The sequence below is a fragment of the Manis javanica genome, chromosome 10 (genome assembly GCF_040802235.1).
Source record: "Manis javanica isolate MJ-LG chromosome 10, MJ_LKY, whole genome shotgun sequence".
In the NCBI taxonomy this organism is placed as follows: Eukaryota; Metazoa; Chordata; class Mammalia; order Pholidota; family Manidae; genus Manis; species Manis javanica.
Window position 1 is genome coordinate 110,846,294 of NC_133165.1, and position 22,194 is coordinate 110,868,487.

General features: G+C 58.2%; 1 protein-coding gene across 1 annotated transcript in view; it reads left to right on the forward strand.

Annotated features, from left to right (window-relative positions):
- Positions 1 to 914: 914 nt before the first annotated feature.
- Positions 915 to 22,194, forward strand: part of CACNA1I (calcium voltage-gated channel subunit alpha1 I) — a 112,241-nt gene continuing 90,961 nt past the window's right edge. The window contains exons 1-2 of the mRNA XM_037006920.2: positions 915 to 1,143; positions 10,936 to 11,189. Of these exons, the coding sequence (XP_036862815.2) occupies positions 10,957 to 11,189 (233 nt within the window). The 5' untranslated portion in view covers positions 915 to 1,143; positions 10,936 to 10,956. The remainder of the gene's footprint in view (positions 1,144 to 10,935; positions 11,190 to 22,194) is intronic.

A 22,194-nucleotide genomic window follows, 5' to 3' on the forward strand; every position in this document is an offset into this window, starting at 1 on the left:
CTTCTGTGGCCCAGGCTGCCCAAGGGGAAGTAGGGAGGCCTGGGCATTTGCAGCTGGAGAATGAGGCATCTGTTTCACCCTTTTGGAAGCCTTCCTAGGGGAGGTGGCCTTTCAGCCAAGCCTTGAACATGGGAGGAAATGGGCATGTGGATAAGAAGTGGGAGGTTGCCCGGACCATGGAGTGACTTCTGGAGACCAGTTCTAGCTGGGCTCCACCATTTCAGATCTGGTGGCCTTGGATGGGCAGCCCCTCGCTGGGGCAGTGGGCTCCTCCCCAGCCCCCATCCATCTCGGATCTCACAGCATTTTGGTGAGAATCCAGAGTGTAATGTGGCCAGCCAGGCACCTGGGACCTGAGGGTGGTCAGAAATGGGGTCCCTCCCTTTTTACGCCTGACGCAGCCCCCATGTTGACGGGATAGGACCCTTCCCTCGGCGCGACCCTGAATTTTAAGGAGGTGGACGCCAGGCTGGGCCCTTTGTGCCCTCCGGGAAGGGGTGGGGGCTCCCCCGCCGCCGCCGTCAGGCTGTCTGTCGCCTCCACGCCTACCCCCTCCGGCGTCCCGCGCCTGCAGCTTTCCCCGAAGACATTTGGTGTCAGTATAAGGACGGCTTTGCCTCGCACGCGGCGCGGCTCGGTCTCGCCGCCGCCGCACGTCCCCGCACCGCCCGGCGCTCAGGCTCCTCCGCAGCCCCTGCCGCGCGCGGACCCCGCGCCTCGAGCCCCGGGCCGGAGGCGCGAGCAGAGCCGAGACCGGCGAGGGACGCGGCTCCGCCGCCGCGCGTCCGCCCCCCGGGCACTTGCCCGCCGCCCGGTCCCCGCAGCGCCCCCGCCCCGGCCCCGAGCGCCGCGCCTCCGCCCGCCCGCCGCGCGCCCCAACTCCGGCTCGGTCCGCGCTCGTCCGCGCCGCCGGCTTCCCGCCGCCCGCCTGAGCCTCGCCGAACCTCCCGCCATGGCCCGGGCCCCCGCGCCCGCCGCCCACCGCCCGCCGCCCCGCGCGCCCCAGGGGCTCAGCTGATCCTGAATTAGCGGGGGGCGGCTGGCGGGGTTGGGGTCCCCTCGATTTCCGGCTTTGGGGGGACGCGTCGTCCCCTCGTCTCCAACCTGGACAACCCCCCGCTGCCCGGCCAAGTCCATGCCAAGGTAAGGGGGGGTGGGGGGTGGGGAGGAGGAAGGGAGGGAGGGCTCAGCTCCCAGGCCAGTTTCTTGGCGCGTCGGGTTCTTTATTTATTTATTTATTGAGGCGTTTATTTATTTATTTCCGGGCACTGATGCCCCAACCCGCGCGTGTCCATCTAGTCGGCCCCGCACCCCGTGCCTTCAGGGCAGGTGCCTTGGGAGGAAGGACGGGAAACTTTGACCGGTCCCTTCTCCAAGGCCACGAAAGTTCTCTCGGTGCCAATGCTGAAGCCGGCTGAGCCAGCTCTGCAGAAATTTATTCAACAAGTCAGGCTGCCGGCTGGGGCCCAGGCTTCTGTCTCTCCTGCTGCCACTGTGCTGCTGCGGCTCTGCGGCCAGCTGGACCAGAGCTGGTGCCAGGGTCCAGAGGGCTGCGATGGGGGCTTGGCGGAGGGAGAGCGGCAGCAGGGGATTGAATGGGGGAATCCCAGGCAGCGTGAACTTTCCTGGAGGCCAGGGTGGCAGCACTCCCACCCTGGTCAGCACCCCAGGAGGTGCCCAGGGCCTCACTGCGTGAAGCCAGGCCAGGGTGGGGACCTGGGACTCTGGGGGTAAAAGGAATCCTCAGCAGGTTGGGGCTGGTTATATAATGAGTGTTTATGATGATTGGGTTTTAATTGTCTGCTGGTGGTGTGTGTGGGATGAGGGGTAAGAGGCCTCGGCAGGGGGTGGGAAGGCCTCTGGGAGGTTAGGTCATGATGCTTGGGGGAGGGGGCTCCCCGACGAGCTCAGGCTGAGGCATCTGACAGCTGCTCTGCTGTATCTTTCTCGCCTTCAGGGTCCTGGGGTCTCCTGAGCTGTGGATGACATTGGTGGGTGGGGAGACCCCTGAGCTATTCTAGCTCTGTGAGCCGTGTTCCGGGGCCAGGTGTGTGTGTGTGTGTGTGTGTGTGTGTGTGTGTGTGTGTGTGTGTGTGTGTGTGTGTGTGTGTGTGTGTGTGAGAGAGAGAGAGAGAGAGAGAGAAGGGGTGAGAGGGAGAGAGAGAGAAGAGGATGTCTGCTCGCGCCTGCGCCTGTGTGGTGTGATGGGGTCTGATGCGCCCTGTGAGAAGTGTCCTGGGGCTCAGGTGGGCCTGGGCAGGTAACGGGTCTGTCGTCCTCTCCCTGAAGGAGCGAGGGGTGTTACCCCTCAGATGGTGGCACCACCTGGGGGCCAGGATGCCGCGCAGATGGGGATGTGGATCCACGGGCTGGGCCCGGTGGGAAAGGGTCTGGCCGAGCCTGGGCCTGCCTCCCAGTGACCGAAATCCTCAGGCCCTGCCCACACTGTTGGGCCACTTCTTGGGTCAGTGTCTCCCCTCAGCTCCAAGGACTGGCTTTGGAAACTTCCTCTGCCTTTCAGGACAAACTTTCTGTTCAGGCTTTAGGACCTGGACTGGGATGGGGACTGGGCTGGGAGTCTGGAGACATTTTCCCTTCCTGCCTCCTCCCTCCACACCAAGCCAGGGGAGGGGGTGTCAGTGGGTGACAGGGTCGACGGTGACACTGAGTGGGGACCCATTCTGGGATGGCCCTGGGGGGAGGAAGAGGAAAAGGAGGAGCACGTCCTGGGAACGCTGAGCGGGCCTGGTGCTGGACTTGCGAGCCACCCTCCTGCTTGACCCTGCGGCACGCACACACCGGAGGGCCTGGGCGCACACTGAGGCCTCGGGCTCCCTTCCTGGCTGCCCAGAGCTGCCCAGGCCGGCCCCTGGGCGGTGTGAGGAGCAGATTGGGGAGGGGCTGCAGTCTTGGCTGAAGGCCCCTCTTGGTTCCTTCCGCCAGGTTCTCTGGACCCATCCTCCCACCCTCCCTCCAGGCCCTTTGAGGGGGCATCATCTGGGCCCACCAGGGGGCGCCGAGCGGCAGTTCCAGAGTCCCTGGGCCTTGATCACCCTTGACCTTGGGTGGGGAAGGGAGGTGGGGGTGGAGGTTGCTGGGAGAAGCCCTCCTTTCCCACCTTCTCCCTCTGTCTCTGGCTCCAGACAGCCTGCCCCTCCTGAGCCCACAGCCCGGCTGCTAGCAGTTTCAGGGAAGCAGCAACCGTAGCCTCTCTGGGCCTGGACCTGCATCCCCACCCAGAGCCCGCAGGGCTCACCGCCTCCAACTGCCCTCCTCCGGTCTCCTTCAGCAGGGCCCCCCATTGCTGTCTCTGCCACCCTCACCCGGCACTCTGGACTCTTCTGGGACGCAGCCCTCCTGGGAGAGCCTTTCTGGACACCACTCTGTCCCTCCAACACCCTGGAGGGCTCCTGCACCAGCACTTTCCGAGTGCAGCACAGGCTTCCATGGGGGCTCCTTGGTTCGCGTCTGTCTCCCCCTCAGCTGCTGCTTTGTTCTCTTGAGTGCCCAGTTCCTGGTTCAGGGTGCTCAAAAACTACATCTGAAACATGGGATGCCGGGCAGGGTGCGAGTGTCCAGGGGGACCCCACAGGGATGCAGGGGCCTCCTTCCCTCTCCTCCATCCCCCCACCTCTCTGGCTTCAGCCCCTGCCCCCCACCGTCTCGCCTTCTCTCCCCCACTGCCGTTCTGACCCCTTCCCTCCTGCTGTTCTTCCCTGCAGAACATTTTCTTCCCACTCGGCCCTGGGGGCTGCTTTGGCCTCGTGCCCCTGGAGTCCTGAGGATGTGCTGAGTGGGCGCGCGTGGTCTATGTGTGCAGGCTCCCAGGAGCTGTGGTCTGTGGGTCTGTAGGCCCTTGGGTGCGTGGGTGTGTAGATGTGGGGGTATGTGTGTCTATGAGTCTGTGGATGTGTGGATTTGTGGTTTCAAGGGTCCGTCAGATCCTGATGTCTAGGAAGATGTAGGTTGAGTGTCTCCCTCTCAAGGCTGTCAGTCTGAGGAAGGAAGAAAACAAAACCCGATTTTCTTTTTCATATTTACTAAGTGCCTACTATGTGCCAAGCACTGTTCCAGTCACTGGAGGACACAAAACACACAAAATCTGCTGTCTTGGGGCTTTTCTGCCCCTGGGAGGGGCCTGGGGCTTCCCGTGTGCCAGGTGCTCGTGGCCACATGGCCACAGGGCTTGGCTTCCACCTGTGCTCTTGGAAGGGAGAACCCGGGCTGAGTTGGATATGTGGTGGGGTGCAGATGGGGGAGGGCTTTGAAAGTACAGGGTTTCATGCCCTTGAGCAAGTGCTGGGAGCTTCTGGGGTTCCCTGGGCAGGAGAGGGTGAGAGGGAAGTGGTTTCTCCAGTGGGGAGGCCATGGTCCTTCAGGGCTGGAGGTCAGCATAGACCTGGCCCTGTCTCATGGGCCTTTCCCCTTCATCTCTGGGGCCCAAACTCTGCCAATGCCCCCTTTTCCTGGACTCTGGCCAGGGAGGTCTCACTGATGCATTTTGAGAAGAGTATCAGGGTGTTCACTGTCCTTACCACTGACCAGTGGCCCTGTGAGCTGCAAGGGCCATGTTCTGTTCTCTGTCAGCAGCCGAAGGACTTAGGCCTCCTCACTGGATCACCCGTCTTTAATCCTGGCTTGGAGAGACAATGAGCAAGTAGCCTCCTCAGCATGGCCAATAGAGGCAAGGCAGCTGGCCTTACGGGGGAGTCAGCTCCTTATACAGTTGGGGCCATCCCCTCTAGCTCCTTATACAGTTGGGGCCATCCCCTCCAGCTCCTTATACAGTTGGGGCCATCCCCTCCACCTTCAGGGAGTTTTGTGAAGCTTACAAGTGTCTCCCCAGTGCCTAGCACAGGGCCTGGTACAGTGAAGCTGTTTTTCTTTTATTAAGGTGCTTTCTGAACTTCATTCTCTGTGTGCTGTCCCTTTTGCAAGGTGGAGAAGGTCTCATATTCTGCATTTTGTACGAACCTTGGTAGGACTATGATGCAGGGAGGGTGAGCTGGGACCCCGCCCTGGGCCCTGGGCCTCCTGGCCCAGTGCTCCTTCTAGAACACCCTCCCTCCCACCAGGGGCAGTGTTCACCCTGCTCTGTTAGCTGTAGTAAGTCCCAAGGCCTTAATTACTGCAGAGCGAGTAAAATATGATCAGCAGAGTCACCTGCTGGGAAATGTTCACACACACTGATGGAGATTCAAACCCAGCCTCACTTGCTGGCCCTTGTCATAAGGCCAGGAGCCAACACACAAGTGACAATGTCTAGTGAGGGACATATGGACAGGTAGTGGGGGGCAGGGTGGGTGGGCTGCAACCTCCTGGCCACAGCCTGGCCTCGATGACCCTTTGACTGGTGACCTGGATTTGGGCTTTCCAGATCCAAATCTTAGCACTTTCACTAGTAGCACTTGACCTTGGGGAAATCCCTTAACCTCTCTGTGCCTCTGTTTACTCACCAATAAAGTGGAGAGAGCTAGAGCACTTACGTCACTTGGCACGTAGTAAGTGCTCAGCAAATGATGGTGGCTGTGACTCTCATTAACCACCATGGGAGGGGTTTCTGACCCAATTCGTCAAACTCTGCAAAGCTGGGAAGGCTAGCTGTTGATTTTGCTGACAGGACCAGGATGACTGTGATGTGGAAGCAGGCTCAGCTGGCCAGACCAGAGCAAGTTTTGTGTCAGGTCATGCACTTGGGGGCCAAATTTCAGCCTTTCATCTTTTGGCTGGAGGAGTCTTGCCTTGGCTAAAGCTCCTCTGAAGAAGATCCGAGGGCGCCAGTGTACCACATGCCCTATAAGTCCTGCAGTCTGACTGGGTTGCCAGCCAGGCTCTGTAGCTCCCAGGCTGCATCCAGAGAGACCCCCAGTGCAGAATCAGGCAGGTGACCTGTCTGCCGTACTGTGGGTGAGTTGGTGCAAACCTGGTCCTGCGCTTTCGGGGGAAAGTAGGCAAACTTGAACGTGACTGGGGAGGGGTCCCAAGGAACAGATGGTCTGAAATTGTTGCCCAAGGAATGGTTGAGGGAGCTGGTGACAAGAGACCTGAGGCAGATGAGGCACTTAGGGGTGGGTGGGCTGTCATCACGCATCTGCAGGGCTGTCATGCGGAAGAGGGAGCAGACAGAGGGTTCTGGGAGCTCTGGGATGCTGGCTGGAAGATTCTGGGAGTCAGGTTTCCCGCAGCCGCACAAGGACTTTCCTACAGGCACCAGATGCAACGCAGATGCTTCGGTGTGTGCGCGAGTGGGTGTTGTGTGTGTGTCCATGTACAAGTGTGTGTGGTTGTATGTGGCTGTGTGAGTGTGAGGTGCATGAGGTGTGTGTGCATGTATGTGTGTCTGTGGTGTGATAGTGTGTGAGCTGTGTGTGTGGCTGTGGGTGTATGAGAGTGCAATGTGAGGGTGACTGTGTGATCTTTGTGCTGGTGAGCGTGGAGTGATGGTTAGGGCACTTCAGGGGTCTCATCCTTTCAAGAGATTCTCTGTGTTGAGATCTGGAGCCCAGGAGTCTAAAGCAGATAGTGTGCTTCTGAACTCCTAAGTTTCAGAATTTTGAAATTCTGCAGCCTATGGTGTAGTGAGCATGGGAGACCCTTGGGGGCTTGCTGTGTGCTGGCCTGGTCTCTGGTGGTGGGGTCAGGTGCTCACATGTGTTACCCCCGTATCCTCCCAGTAGCCCTGCCACAGAAATCGTCATCCCCGCTTCATAGATGGGACAACATGGGCCCCTGCCAGGCAGAGTTGTGTGCCAAGATGGACTGGTGCCTAAGCTGGGGCTTCAATACGGGTCTTGGCTTTGGAGTCTGTGCTCGACATGCCACACTTTAAAGTCTAAAGTTATTATAGTTTACTTCTTGGGCTTCTAAGGTTCTGGGTCATTCTAAGATATTCTGGTTGTCAGATTCCTGGATTCTAGTATTCCCATCTGAATCTGTGGCTTTTTCTTCCCGCCGTGACATCAGCTGACGTGTGGTTGTTGGCAAAGGGATGAACTAGTTGCCTGCCTGCGTGTGCCTGTGAGCACACACACACACCCAGGGCTTGGCCTTGGGCCTTTCCCCACCAGGACTCTGAGCTTTGCTGCCACAAGGCCTCCCCACACCACACTCCAGGGGCTCTGGAGTGCCAGCTGGAACATTCTGGGAGGCAGGTTTCCCCAGACGTGGGAACTGGGAGGGTCTTTGCCCACACCGGGCATCTTAGCTGTCCCACACCTAGACCATCATTGCCTGGTGACTTGGTTGGGATGCAAGGCCTGGCTCCAGGGCGGTTTTCCCTGCCTCAGGGTGGTGCCTGTAGCGGTTCATTGCTTGGCCTCAGGAGTGAGAGACCTCAACTGGGACCCTGATTCTGCCCTGTGCCAGCTGGGTGCCCTTGGGCACTGCTGGACCTCCCTAGGCCTCAGTCTCCTTCCCTGTAAAGTAGAAACAAGCATGCTCTGTACATCACGGGGCTGTGGTGGGAACTGGCATAGATGATGCAGAGAAAGCCCTTTGCCTGTTGCCCCAGCACAGAGTCACTCGGCTGGGGCTTCTGTGAATCTGTGTTGATGGTAGTGATGGAGATGGTGTGGTGGCCGTGGCGGCAGAGAGAGGTCCGGGGTGGCTGCCCCCGGGGACCGCACAGGGGGCCCCACGCACACTTGGACACCTCCCCTTGGGCCCCAGAGAGCCTGCCCGGCCACATCATGTTGCCTCTTCACAAGGGCCTGCTGACGTCGGCAGGGGGAGGCGTGACCTTTACAGAGAAGGAAACTGAGGCTTCAAGAGGCCAGTGGAGTCAGGAGTTGGGGGTGTGTGTGTTTCAGAAACAGAGGGCCCTGCTCCAGGCCTGCCCCCTGCTCATGGAGGCCAGTCCAGTTACCACAGCACTGCTGGTCGGGGGGCCCACCTGGAAGCACTTACAGGGAGGGGGCTCGGGCAGATCACACTTTGGGGCCAGATGGGCCCGAGTTGGAACCCACCAGTGCTGCCCCCTGAAGTAAGTCCTCCCTGTGGGGCTCCACCTGTAGACACGTTGGAGGCCATGGGGCTCAGTTGCCCAACCCCCAGAGCTCCCATCCAGGAGCACATGGGCAGCTGGGGACGGGGCACAGGGAGGTGGGGATGGGGAGCAGGCCAGAGTGTGGCAGCCTGGGCAGCTGCTGGGGGGCAGGTCGGAGGGAGATGGGCCTGGTGGTCACGGGAGGCGGGTGAGAGGGTGGAGGCTGGGTGGGCACTAGGGGGTGTGTTGGGGGTGTGTCTGAGTGGGCCCCACCATGAGAGGGGAGAGGTGTGAGCACAAAGGAAAACAGTGTGACAGCCTTCAGCAGGGGTAAGTGAGGCAAAAGCCAGTACATACACGTGGATGGAGCTGAGAGAGGAGGGGTGGCTGTGTGTGGTCCCAGAGGCCAGGACGGCTCTGCCTGCCTGTGCAGTTGCAGGGCAGGTGTGGGTGGTGCTGGCCCCAGTGGCACTGGCCTGCAGTGCCAGGCTCTTCTGCCCCCAAAACAGGTCTCAAACCCATCTCAGTCGCCCCACCTCCATCAGTGCCCCAGGCCAGGCCAGCCCCCTGCCAGCCTCCTTCTGGCCCTTCCTGTTCCACCCCGTCCCTCCACACATTCTCCCTTCAGACCCCAGAGGCGTGGCTTAAAACCACAGACAGAGCCCACCACTCTCCGTTTAAAAACCCAGCTGTGGCTTCCTGTTGCACTTGGAATAAAATGCAAGCTCCTTCCGTGAGCGCACAACAGGCCCTGCCAAACTCTAATTTTGTCCTCATTCCTGGCCACAGGCTCAGTCACACTGGCCTCATTTCTGTACCTTAAGTGCCCCAAGCTCGTTCCAGCTTCCCGGCCTTTGCACATGCTGGTCATCCTACCTGGTTGCTCTTCCACGGATCACCCATGGCTGGTGCCTTCTGATTCTTGCTTTTTATCTTAAATGTTTCTTTCCTTAGAGAGGTCAAGGTGGTTTTAACCCCTTTCCACCTTTCTCCCTGGCTTATTTACTTCCCAGCACTTTTTATTCATTTATTCAACCAATATTTATTGAGTACCTAGTATGTTCCAGGTACTGTTTTGGGAGCTGGGGAGATAGCAGTGAACAAAACAGACCCCACAGTCCCTGCTCTCTTATAGCCTTCTTTCAGGCTGGGGAGACAGGCACTAAATCATGAAGATATAATACATAAACTACACTGTATGTTTGATGGTGATAAGAACTATGGAAACCCAGAGAGAGAGAAATTAATTGACTTATGTGTCTTTCTACCTTTCTGGAGTGTTGGCTGACTGAAGGCTGGTGTCAAGTCTGCCTTATTCACCAGCATAGCCAAGAGCCTTGACAGTGCCTGCACATAGTAGGTACTCAGGAATTATCTGTTGGACAGATGGATGAGTCATCAGGGCCTGGGACATGGAAGAGAGGGGGTTCCTAGGAGAGGGAATAGTGTGAGCAGAGGCCCGGAGGAGGCAGCTCTAAGCCTGGAGGAGGTGCAGTCTGACAGGAGCAAGGGGTCAGTGCAAGGTGGTGGGCTCAGAGGCTGGCACCGTGGTGGGCAGATCTGAAGCCACCCCAGGAAGGGTGTTTTTAAGCCCAGTGGTCCACGTGAAGGCTGAGGTACCTGGGAGCTTATGTAATGCCCATGGCTGTTTTTCTGGAACCAAGAGCAAAGCCCCGGGCTCGACAGAAAACTCTGCCTCCCTGACCAGCCGGGTGAAGTGGCAGGAGGTGCCAGCTCCCGCCTGTTGCCCCTGGGAGCCAGGGAAATGTCCAAACGCATCAGCTCTGGGCAGCTCAGCCGACAGCTTAGCAGCCATGGGTGGCAGCTGGATTGGCGCCACGGACTTGGGCTTCACCTCCACTCCCACTGCCCAACCTGATGCTGTCAGGCCTCTAGGGCCCAGGAGACCCCAGCGGGTGAAGATTCAGGGATTGGTAACCTCTTGGGTGAGGTGGTGAGTGGGCCGATACTGACCAGAGGCTGTAGTTCCTGTCCTGCCATTGGCCACTTGTGTAAAGGTGGCCAGGCCAGGCCAAGGTCAGTCATCACTGCCTCTGGAGGGCCAGTGCTGGAATGTTTGCCTCTTACCATACCCTAGATCTCCTTCCTTAAGGGTCTTGGTTTATCCATCTGCCAACTTGGCATAACAACCCTCCTGGCATTGTCGTGAGCATGAGATGAGATCAGAATGTGGAAGTACCCCTGAGCTGCAGTCAGGAGCAGCTACATAATTTGCAGGGCTCAATGCAAAAAGAAAAGGCAGGGCCCCTTGATCACAAATTACTAAGAATTTCAAGTTGGTGACAGCAGAGCATTAAACCAAGGGCAGGGCCCCTCTGTGAGTGGGTCCTGGGTGGCTGTGCAGGTCACACGCCCAGGAAGCGATCCCTGGTGGAGTTCTAGCTCTGCTCTTACCTGATTGTGTGCCTGCCCTGTCCCTTCTCTGGGCCTCAGTCTCTTCATCTGTAAAGCAGAGACGTTGGTGTGTAACCCCACTTCTGTGGGGCGGTGGATGGGGGGCCCTAGGCTCAACTGCCAGTCTCAGCTCAGATGTCAGTTCTCAGGGAAGCCTGCCCTGATGCCCTCCCTACTTGCCCAGGTCCCACAGCAGGCCCAACATCTCCTTCCTTATTTGTATCATCTTGGCATTATTATCTGTCTTTACAATAACTTTTCCTTTTTTCTTGCCTTTGATGATGAAATAAATGCACAACTCTAGTCTCATTAAAAAACAATATCACAGTTACATTCTAAGAAGGTTTTATTTCCTCCACTTATCTCTCCAAAGTTGACCAGACTTGCCCCAGGAACACCCATTTGGAAGCTCTTTCCTAATCTTCATGGCCAGAGTGAGGGCCTGAGGCTGGGCTCTCTGAGCCGTGTCCCCTTGTGAGACTGGGGGCGGTGCCAGGCTTGTCCCCCACCCTGTGCCACCTCTCTTTCTCCCCCAGGGCTCCTTGCTCAGTTCCGACATGGCTGAGAGCTCCTCGCCACCCTCCTCGTCTTCTGCAGCCCCGGCCGCTGAGCTGGGAGTCACGGAGCAGCCAGGGCCCCAGAGTCCCCCCCACTCTCCGCCAGGCCTGGAGGAGCCCCTGGATGGAGCTGACCCGGACATCCCTCACCCAGACCTGGCACCCGTTGCTTTCTTCTGCCTGCGACAGACCACCAGCCCCCGGAACTGGTGCATCAGGATGGTGTGCAACCCATATCCTTTGTGGGGGGGCCGGGGTGCTCCCTGCTGGAGCCTGCCTGCCGTGCCTTCCTCTGGCTAGGAGGCCTGAGGCCGCAGAGCTGTGGTGGTGGTGAGTGAGCTCAGGTGGTGGGTCTGGGGTGACACTGGGGCATGGAGGCTGGGCTGATGAGGACCTGCAGTGAACGTTCTGGAAGGTGCTGATGACTGCAGGGGTCAGTCCAGTGGCCAGCCGGCTCAGAAAGCCCCCAGGTGTGTGTCTCAGGTGTGCTGGGACTGGGGATGCAGAAGTAAGTCAGACACTGGCTCAGGGCCCAGCTCCCAGTGACTGAGCCATTTGACGGATGGTGACCCCAGGGCTGATGAGAGCCCAATGGGGGCCTGTGGGCGTGGACGGGAGCTGGCTGATCCCAACACGCAGGTGAGGCCCTGCCTGCCCCTTGTTCTTTCTTTTGTGCCTCCATCTAGGGCTGGAAGGCAGCAGCAAGCAGCCTCCTCAAAGTCCTCCTGCCATGTGGCTCATGTCCCCTCCTGCTTAACACCCTTCCTGCTTCTATGGCCCCGAAGAGCAGAGGAGAGTCTTCACCAGCCCTCCAGCCCTGCCTGACTTCCTACCGCTCTTCTAGGCCTCAGGGCCTTCTCACATGTTCTTACCTTTGAAATGCTTTACTTCCCTCTTCACTTGGCCAAATCCTTCATGGCATCCTTCAAATCACCTTTTAAATGCCACCTCCTCAGGGCAGCCCTCTGTGATTCCCTCTCAGCCTCTCCATTTATTGTCATTATCTAGCTGTGAGATTCTGAATCTAACTTTGCCTCCTCCAGGGTACTTCAGGGGACCAGGACATGGACTGAGATTGTGCTAGGAGGCACTCAGGAGCAGATCAGAGCCACCAGCTCACCTCATGAACAGTGGGGTGAGCTGGTGGCTGGGGACCAGTGAAGAGGAAGCTTTGGGACCCAGGCATGGTGGCCTTTGGTTTTGGGGGCCTACCAAGCAGAACACAGTCCCTGTCAGTGCTTGAGGCCACTAGGGAGGGACCTGAGACTGGCTCTGCGTACCTGGGATATTCTGTGTGCAGGCTGGGTAGGGAGGGCTGGTCCCCAGAAAGTCTGGGAGAGGCAGCCATGTGGAGCCAGGCTACTGGCCTCCCCACTGTGTAGGAGGCAGAGGTGGTGACGGGCTCTGGGTCCCCCCATGTTGGAAACTGGGGGCACTGTGCCGGAGAAGGTGGAGTGTGGAGCTGGTGCCCCCAGCTGGGAAGGGGACAGAGAGCCTTGGTATTCCTTCTGCGAGATGGCTCATGGGTCTCAGGCATGGTGAGAGGGTCTGCTCAGTGACCCAGTTCATCCAGCACTCATGATATCTGTCCTGGAATCATGGAGGACAGGGGAGCAGAGCTCGTCTGTCCTGGGGAGCTCCTGGGATGGGGCAGCCATGCACCACGTAGAGGAGCAGTTTCAGTGTAAAATGCTGGGGAAACATTAGGGGCCTGTAGTGTGTGAGCTGGGGAGTGCCAGGCCAGAGAAGGGGAATTGTGGGAGATCCGGGCCTTTGAGGGGAAGGAAGGCTGGCTGGGGGACCAGGGAGACAGTGAACCACATCATAGGGACCTTGCCTGGGTGGGACAAGGGTTGAGTCTGGCTCTGCCATTTGGGTGCTGTGTGACCTTGGGAAAGTCACTTTACCTCTCTGAGCCTCACGTGGTCTGGATGGTCAAGACTGCTCCGGGCGGAGGCATAGCTCAGGTGACCTTGGCCTGGAATGATGGCCCAGCTCACCCTCTGACAGGCTCTGGCAGATCTGGCTGGGCTGAAGCAGCACAAAGCCAGTGCAAGTGTCACAGAGCAGCCCCTGGATGGGAAGCAGATCTGAGTCTCGTGTGCCATAAACTAGGTGTGTGACTTTAGGCAGCTCCCTCTCTCTGAGCCTCTGTACCTCTACCTAAAAAGGAGGGGCTGGATGAGATGCCCCCTCCAGCCCTGGGAGCTGAGGTGCAGCTGTACTTGCTCACACCCTTGACCTCAGGCACCCTGGGCCCTGACTACTGAGCAGCCCACAGAGACCCTTCGAGGTCGCTCCATTTCTGGGCTGTTGGGCAGACAGAGTCCCTGGGGTCCTTTGCACTTTGTTCTCCCCACCCCTCTGGTCTTCACCCTCAGGGCCTGCAGGAACTGGGGGTGGGGAGCAGCAGTCTAGCCAGCCGAGGAAGGAAGGGGAGGCGTCCCAATCCCGTGCAGAGCTGGGCTCGGTCCTCTTCTGTCTGGGGATAGCCCTGGGCCCGAGCGTGTAGAAGCTGCATGGGGCGGAGGTGAGGCCAAGGTAGCCCCTTCCTTCAGGAGGGGTTCTGCAATGCTGGGAGTTGCTCAAGCATGTTGGGCTCCCTGGCCCCACAGCAGAGACTGCTGAGCTGGGGTGAAGGATTCAGGTGTCAGCCTGAACTGGCAGCCTGACTCCTGGGTTCCTTCTAGACCAAAGAGCTGATGATTCCTGAGTGGAGCAGCTTCAAAAGTGCCAGCTTCTGGGACTCTCTGACTCAATACTTCTGTGATCGAGTCTAAAGGTTCAGGGTTTATATTTAAGGCCCTGGGCTCTAAAATTCTAAGCTTCTGTGATTCAGACTGTAAAGTTCTGTGTTTCAAAAAGGGTGTAAGTCTAAGATTTGGTGGCTGCCGTGGTGTGTGTTTAAGAGACGGCCGACCTGTGATCTAGGCCCTGTGGACACAAGCTGTAGTGCTAAGGTTTCATAGCCTGTGTTGGTTTGGTCGGGGAGAGGCCAAGGCCAGTTTCTGCCAACACAGGCTCAGGTGACCTTGGTGTCCACAGGGGGCCCCTGGAGCAGGGACTCAACTGTGGGGCACTCAGGCTAGGCTTTACAGTCTTGGGGTGTGTGTGTGTGTCTTTGATCAGGTGCTGAGGGTCCCAGGATTCTTCCCTGGCCAGAAATTTCCCTCCCTCCCTTCTTCCTCGGAAGGGACCTCAGGGATGACGCCTAACCAAGTGCTCCTCCCCGGGGACACTGTTAGCGTGTTGGGCATGGCAGTGTTTTGTGGTCCAGGCTGTTTTGCACATTACAGGACATGGGTGTTCTTGGTCCCTAAACCTTGGTAGGTAGTGGTCCTCAGTCATCATTGTGACAACCAAAATGACCTTTCACACTTCAAGTCTGTAAGATTCTGCTCCCCAGCAAGAACCCAAAGGAATGGTGCACATGGAGGCATCAGGGACAGGCAGCAGAAGCAGCCCTCAGGAGCGGCAGGCCTGGGAGGAGGCAGAGCCGTGTGGCAGGGACATGCCCAGATGACTAACCTGTGTACCAGTGTCCCCAATGCTTGAGGGGCCCTGGCTCAGAGCTTGGCCGTTTGAAGCTCTGTGACTTTGAAGCCCTGATTCAGCTTCTCACCCACCCAGAACTGGGCCCTGAGTCAACTGCTGACTCACTGGGGAGCCAGAGGCTGCTGGGGCCTTCCCTGAGCTGGTTGGCCGGGGTGGGAAAGGTCAGCTCACCCAAACGTCAGCGCCACTCCCTGCCTGGCCTGGGCCGTGCGCATGCGCCGTCAGCCAGGGCTCAGCCGGGAGTCCTCTGGGTCTGGAATGGCAGGGGCTCAGCTGCACTGTTTGACTCATGGGTAGGTGGGTGGCACATGGAACGTGCTGGTTATCTGAGACAGACCCAGGGGCTGGTTCTGCCTCTTCCTTGCTGTGCACCTGTGGGCCAGTTTCTTGACCATCTGAGCCTCGGTTTCCCCACCCCCATTCATAGGATTGCAGTGAAGATCAAAGCAGTACATAAGGCATACGTGGAAATGGAAACTTCTAGACTAGAAAAATCACCACATGTGTGGTTATCACTCTTAACTACCTCTACCCAGAAGGGGCACAGGGCTCTCACATAGAGCTGAGTAAACACTCTGCTTGTGGTAGATTCGATAAGACGCTGGGCATCAAGTCTTTAATAGAACATAATGCCTTCAGAGGACATTGTTTCCAGGGAAAATCAGATTCAATCTGTTATTTAGGTAAATTTGTGACAGTTATGCTGCAAGTATCCGTGCCCTCACCCATGCAGACATTGCTAATCCATCACAGCATCCCCTAGCAGGGCACCCTGGCAGCATCACTGATCAGCTGGAAACCTATTTTGTACCTTAGATTAGACATCGAGAGCCTTTTGTAGGAGAGTAACCGGCTGCATATGGGAGAAGGACATGGGTGGTGGGTGGTAATCATCCTAGTTTCCCCACTCTGAGCCTTAGTCTTTTCATCTATGCAATGGGAGGATTAAAGATGATTAGAGATGATTCCTGTAAAGCACCCGGTGGGTGTTGGTGACAGGAACTGGCACTTACTGTGCTGAATGCTCTGCCTGCATTACCACCTTTAGCCACCCCTGGAGGTAGGCACTGTCACAGCTGCGTTGTCCACAGGAGGAAGGTGAGGTTCAGAGGGGGCACGTCACTTTTATCCAGGATATGGTACAGCTGGGATATGGTAGAGCTGGGATGAAAACCTCAATTTCTCTGAATCTGCGGCCTCAGCTCTTATTCAGGACACTGCTGCCACCTGTGGGGCTGGGGCAGGTGCCTGGTTCTCCACACTTGCCCTGGGCGGGAGGTTTGCTTCGCGGCTCCAAGTGTCTCCTTGGGTTTCAGCATCTACATTCAGCAGCCACCTCTCCTTGGCCTGCCTGGGGCCTTCCCCTGGAAGAGCTGGCCGCCCCCTCCCCTTTCAGCACGCTCTGGCCTCCCTGCTCCCGCCAGCGCCAAGCCAGCGCTTCTGCTGGGAACTGGCCATGCATGGTGGGGAGCTAGTGGGCTGTGAAGGCTGCCTCTCTGCCTGGCAGGAGGGAGGGCACCGGCCTGGGCTGGGAGACAGGAGATGCTTGCCTCTCACCCTCGTCTTCCTGACTGCAGGATGGGGAGGCTGGGCAGGAGGCTGGGAACTGTTTCCCACCCTTCTGGGGTGGCATCTCTGTGGAGTCTGCAGGGACTGGGCTCTGAGCTCCTTGCAGGTGGGCTCCCCTGCCCCTTGCCCTGGCTGCAGGGGTCCTGGCTCTCATCAGCCCCTCTGCCCCCTGGTGTCAGTTCTGGTCCCCTGCCTGGCTCCAGCCCTCTGCTTGCTACAGCTGGGGTCTGTGGGTACTGTCATCCGAAGCCCACCTGGGTGAGACCCCGCCTTGCAAATCCTCTGACCCCACCCATCCATGGGCAGGACGAGGCAGGCCCACGGTCCTATCACAGCCCCATGGTGCCAAGCCTTGCTCTGTTCATTGTGATGGGTCAGAGTGCTTGACGAGGAGGTGAATGGCTTCTCTTGCCTGAGATCATTCAACAAGCCTTCATTTGTGTGCCTGGTGCCAGACACATGCAGAGGACAGCTGGGGCCATTTTGTGCAGGGCAAGGTCCCTCTGGCTCCTGGGAGACCATCGTGAGAGGGCCCTGCGGGATGGCGTGAGGAAGGACGGCGGCCCAGGGTGCTGGCAGGTCCTGGAGAGGAGGGTCTGAGTGCAAGTCAGGAGAGGGTCCCTGGGGTCACCTGAGTGGAGATGAAGCCCTGCTCCCAGCTTCTTGACCAAGGGGCGTTTGCTTTGGCTGAGCCTTTGTTTGCTCATCTGTGAAATGGGGGCCATAGTGACCCCCAGTTGGGAATGTCAGGGGGTCCCGTGAGAATTCCAGGCCAAGCACTGACTGGGCAAACTGCTTAGTGTCGAGCAGTGGCTTTGTACACCCCGAGGCTGATGGGGACCTGGGGGTGGCTTGGGCTGCCGTGCCAAAATTGCCCAGGCACAGGACAAGGGTCCTGCCGGTGGCAGGGAGCTGGGTGCCAGCGTTTTTGATGATGGCCTGAGAGGCCTTTGGGCTGGGCTGCCGGGAGGGAGCCTGTAGGAGGCTGGTGGGGTGGGAATGCGCTGGCTCCTGGGGGCGGGAAGGCACGAGGCTGGGGAGCGAGAAGAGGAGAAAACCCGGAAGGCCCTAAACGAGGTGGAGGAGGGTTATGGTGTTCACTGCGGGGAACCTCTCTCCCTCCCGTCACCCTGCTGCTCCTTCTCTGGTCATTTTGTCCATCCCCCTGCCTCTGGGCAGGCTACCTCAGTCCTGCCGCACCAGACGGGGCCTTGAGTCACAGGATAAAGGCCTCAAGCCCCTTGTGAGGGCTCCTGACCATCAGCAAGTCTCCCTTAATCTACCTCCATCCCTCCCCTCCTCAGCCCTTTCCCTGTGGCTGGGCTGTTTCTGGGCTTGAGTTCTCCCTGCCCCTCTGAGAGCTAGCCCACCGCCCTCCTCTGCTGTACAGTGCAGGAGCCCCCAGCCAGAAGCCCGGAGCTGTGGGGCCTCAGGGATCGCCTCTCCCCTGGGCCCACCCTCTCCTCCCCACTCACCTTCCTCCTCATGGGGTCCGGTGGCCGCCATGTGGAAGGGGCTCGTCATCTGCCCCAGGCTCATGCTCAGGAGGGGCTGCTGTCTCCCAGCCCCCTGGCCCGTCTGTCTTCTCTCACCTGCTTGCTTCCACCTTCCCCACTCACGTGCCTTTGGTGGCTCTGTGTCACCCAGCATTCCCTCCCTTAGCCTGGATTCGGGGCCTTCTGCGGTCCACCCTGGGGGTCCTACAGCTGCCTGCCTGCCTGCCTGCACACTCTGTTCCGAAGTCCAGACAAGCTGTCGATGTTCCCTTGACACCCCTGCTTTCCCGCCTTTGCTTGTGCTGGGTCGGCCCCCCAGGCCCAGCTTCCTGGCCACCGCCTACAGAAAGTGCTACTGGATTCCAGCCTTTTCTTCTAGACCCCTCAGCCCCTTTATCAGCCCTTCCCTATCCTACAAGTTTCCTCCTGCTTCAGGGGAATTGCTTGTTGCTTGTCTCTCTCCTCCACCAGGCCTGAGGCCTGTGAGGGTGGCCGTGACTCTCGAGCGCCCAGCACCGGCCTGGTGCTGCCGGGCTCATTCATCACCTTCTAGTCCATGCAGTTCTTTCCCACCCACCACAGCCTCTCAGATTCTCTCACTGTCTCCTGTGGGGTGGCAGGGTGGGCGTTCGTGCGCTCTTCATTCTGTAGCTGGTAGACTAGGTCCAGGAAGGGAGCATGGCCGGCCACACGTTGAGTTGCCCAGGATGCCTGACTCCCAGGCCAGGGCTGCACACACCCAGCCTGCTCATGGCCGGGAAGGGGGTCTTCAGAGGAGGGTGTCCCCACCTCCCTCAGCCCTGGCCTAATGGGAATGCCCAGACGGATGGCAAGTGTTGCTGGAAGAGGCAACACATGTCCAGGAAATTGTCTCCTTCCCTCCATCTGGTGTAGAGAAGTTTGTTTTTCTCAGAAGTAAAACTCAGCATCAAGCTGTGCCCTGAGGGTGCTCATGGTGGCCAGAGTAATGCTGAACTCTCATTGGTCAGGTGGGTGGGCTGGACAGCTAGTCAGGGGAACCTGGCTGGGCCAGGGGCAGCCTGACCCTCAGGGCAGCCTCAGGTACCATCCCATGGGGATTTCTGGGTAAAGACAGCTGCTCCTAACCAGCCTGGGGATATCAGTGAAGCCTTCCTGAAGGAGGGGGCATTTGGCTGGGTTTTGCTGCATGAGTAGGGGTTTTCCAGGAGAACAGCTGAGGGATGGTGTTCCAGGCAGAGGGGACTATGTAGGGAACAGTGAGGAGTTTAGGGTGACTGGAACAGTGTGAGGCAGGGGCTAGATAGCAGGGTATAGAGTGCCAGGTTAAAGCTTGCCCTTGATCTTGTGGGTAATGGGATCCAGCAGGGATGCGATGTGGGTAAACTCATTTGTTAGAATGGTTGCTTCTGGGGCCGCGTGGAGGATGCTTGAGGGAGAGAGACTAAGGCCTGGATAGCAGGCAAGAGGCTCCTGCAACAGACATTGATTGATAGATTAATTGATTCATTCATTCAACAAGTGTTTATTGAAGCCAAGCTATGTGTCGGCCACTGTTCTAGACTGGAGCAGGGGTGGTCCCAGGACCATTCAGCCATGTTGCTGGGAGCCACAGTGTACCAGGCCAGGTGGGGAAGGTGTCTCCAGCCTGTGGGGGAGGCAGGGCCCCTCCTGCCAAGTGGAATGGGTAAGGGCTGGGCAGAGGGACCCACAGGGAGCTGCGGGCATACCAGGAGGATGGAGTGGCCAGCCTGTCCTGACCGGGGATGCTGCAGGAGCTGTCCAGGGGAGGTGGCCTCGGAGCCAGGGCAGGAGAGACTGACGGGGGAGACACAGAGCGGGGGGCGATGGCACCCCAGCCAAGGAACAGCCTGCTCAGGGCTCTGAGCCGAGCGAGGGTCACGGGGCCAGCCTGGAGTGCAGGCTGGGAGAGGAGAGGAGTTGGGGCTCAGCACGCAAGGACATTTGGGGTCCAAGGCCTGGAGGACAGGAAGACTGGGCTGGAGAGGGCACTGGCATTTCCCTAGGCCCCATTGTGTGCTGGGTGCCTTTTTCCTGCCCAGTGGCTCAGGCGGCACTGGAGGTTGCCCACCAGTCAGTTGAGACCCAGAGTGATGAGGGGCTTGTCCAGGCCGCCTGGCCTGGTGGTGGCCGCGTGCAGCTTGGGCCAGAGCCCGGTGCGGCTCTGTGAAACCTGACAGGAAACCTAGTTGTCATTGACATAGAGCCGAGAATTAGAAAGAGGGCTGCTGGCTAATGAGTGTCAGCCCTCGCCTGGGGCATTTACAACGTGATTGGGTTTTTACTCGTCCACCCTGCCTGGGCCTCAGCTTCTGTGTCAGAGCCCGCTTTGACCTGCGGCCTCCCTCAGACTGCCTCGGGGTCCCGTTGGGAGGCAAACGGCCCCATTTGTTTCCCTGCCAGAGAAATCAATACATCTTTTTAATTAGCCAGAATGTCTTCCTGCTAATCTCCCTCCAGCTCACCTGTGGGGCTGCCTTTCGCATTTACGGCCCCATCCACCTGTGGATCTGTGCCCTCTTCCTCTGGTTGCCTTCTTCTCTCCCTGAGTTCAAATCCTGATGCTGGCACTTAACTGCTGTGTGATTCCGAGCAAACAACATGACCTCTCTGGGTGACAGTTTCTATCTGTCTGAGAAAGCTGGACGAATGTGAGGGCTTGTGGTGCTGGGCAGCAGGGAGAGGGCTGGGGTGCAGGTGGAGAGAGCAGGGTGGCCACAGGCTCTGCCTGACTTCCCCCAGAGAGTGGTGGGGGTGCTCCCAGCTCTACCCCTGCGTCCAGCAAGGAGACGATTGTGGACTGACTGTTCCCCAAGGTCCAGTCTGGGCTCTGCCAAGTGCAAGCTCGGTGATCTCAGGCGGGTCACTTCTCCTCTCGGGGTCTCGGTTTTCTCATCCATAGAACTGTGTGTGGGGGTGGGAGGGAGGGTTGGACTGTGTCCATGATTTTCAGTTGGGGGTGATTTTGTCCCCAGGGGACATTTGGCAAAGTCTGGAGACATTTTTGGTTGTCACAGCCTAGGGTGGGTGTGCTACTGGTTTCCGGTAGATAAAGGCCAAATGTCCTCCTGGGCAACGGCAGCTTCCTATAGCAGGAGTACCCAGGCCTGAGCGCCAGCGGTGCTGGCGCCGAGAGCTCTTGAAGCTCTGAGAAGGCGGGGGCGTCATGGAGCTGAGGCCTGTGGGGAGGAGGGCAGAGGCTGAGAGTGGCAATCTCTGAAGGAGGAGGAGAAGCCAGTGCTGCCTTCCAACCTGAATGGTTTCCAGTGGTCACATAGACCTGGGCTTGAATCACAGAGCTGCCATTTTGAGTGTCACACTCCTAGCCACCGTCCCGTACACCCAGCCATCCATCTGTGCCCATCCATCCATATACCCACCCATCCCCCCACCTACCCTTCTTTACTTCACCCATCTTTCCATCTGCCTGTCCGCCCACCCACCTATCCATGCATTCATCCATTTATTTATCTTTCCATCTCTTCATCCATTCATCTGCCCATCTACCCACCTACCTATCCATCCATCCATCCATCCATCCAACTGTCTGTCTATCCATCTGTCTATCCGTCCATCCATCGTCTATCCCATCCATCCATCCATCCATCCATCCATCCATCCATCCATCCATCCATCCATCCATCCATCCATCCATCCATTTATCTTTCCATCTCTTCATCCATTCATCTGCCCACCCACCCATCTACCAAACCATCACATTCATGCATTCTTCCACCTACCTTTCCAGCCACCTACCCATCTGTCATCCACTGACCACGGGCTTCACCCCCACCTCTTGTCTACCCATGTATCGACCCATTCACTCATCCATCCCTTTACTTGTTTGGCAAATGCTTGTTGATCACCACCCCTTCCCCATCTCTCATCCATCTTGCCATTTGCCCAGTGCCCAGCCAAGCCCCTTGTTGGGGCCACCACTCTCTTGTACTACTTACATGATCTTTTGTGTCTATCTATTACCTTCACCTTCTGCTCGAATGTGAGCCCCTTGAGGACAGGCTTCATGTCCCATTAGTGCCTGTCTCATCTTTAGGACTTGGCCCTCGGCCCTGCACATAGAAGGTGTGCAGCTAAACTTTCAATGAAGTGCATCCTAGCTGGCAACTTTGGAGTTGGAGGCTGTGTGGACAGAGATGAGGCTGGCCAAAGGCACTTACTCAAAAGGCCTTGAATGCTAAGCCGAGGAACTGGGAATCACTGTGGAAGACAGTGTGGATCCACGGAAGGCTTTTGGTTTTGAAAGGGCTCCTTGACTGCCCTGTAAAGGACCTACCAGAGGAGGCAAGGGTGGAGGAAGAGGCCGTTCAGAGATTCAAGAGTGACAGGGTGAGACCTGCTTGGCGTGAGGGTGGGTGGGAGGTGCTGAGGCGTGGCTGGAGAGGAGGGAATTAAGTGCTGGAATGGACAGCTCTCTGAGATGGCTGTGGGGATGAGCAGGGGGGCAGGGAGGCTCCGGAGGGTTCTTGGCTGGAAAACTTCCAGGATCGGTGGTGTTTGGGAGCATCGTTCACATGGGTGGGGGGCACAGAGATTTGGTGGTCTGGGGAGAATATGCCCTACCCCATTCTGGACATGATGAATTTGAGGTTTCAGAGAC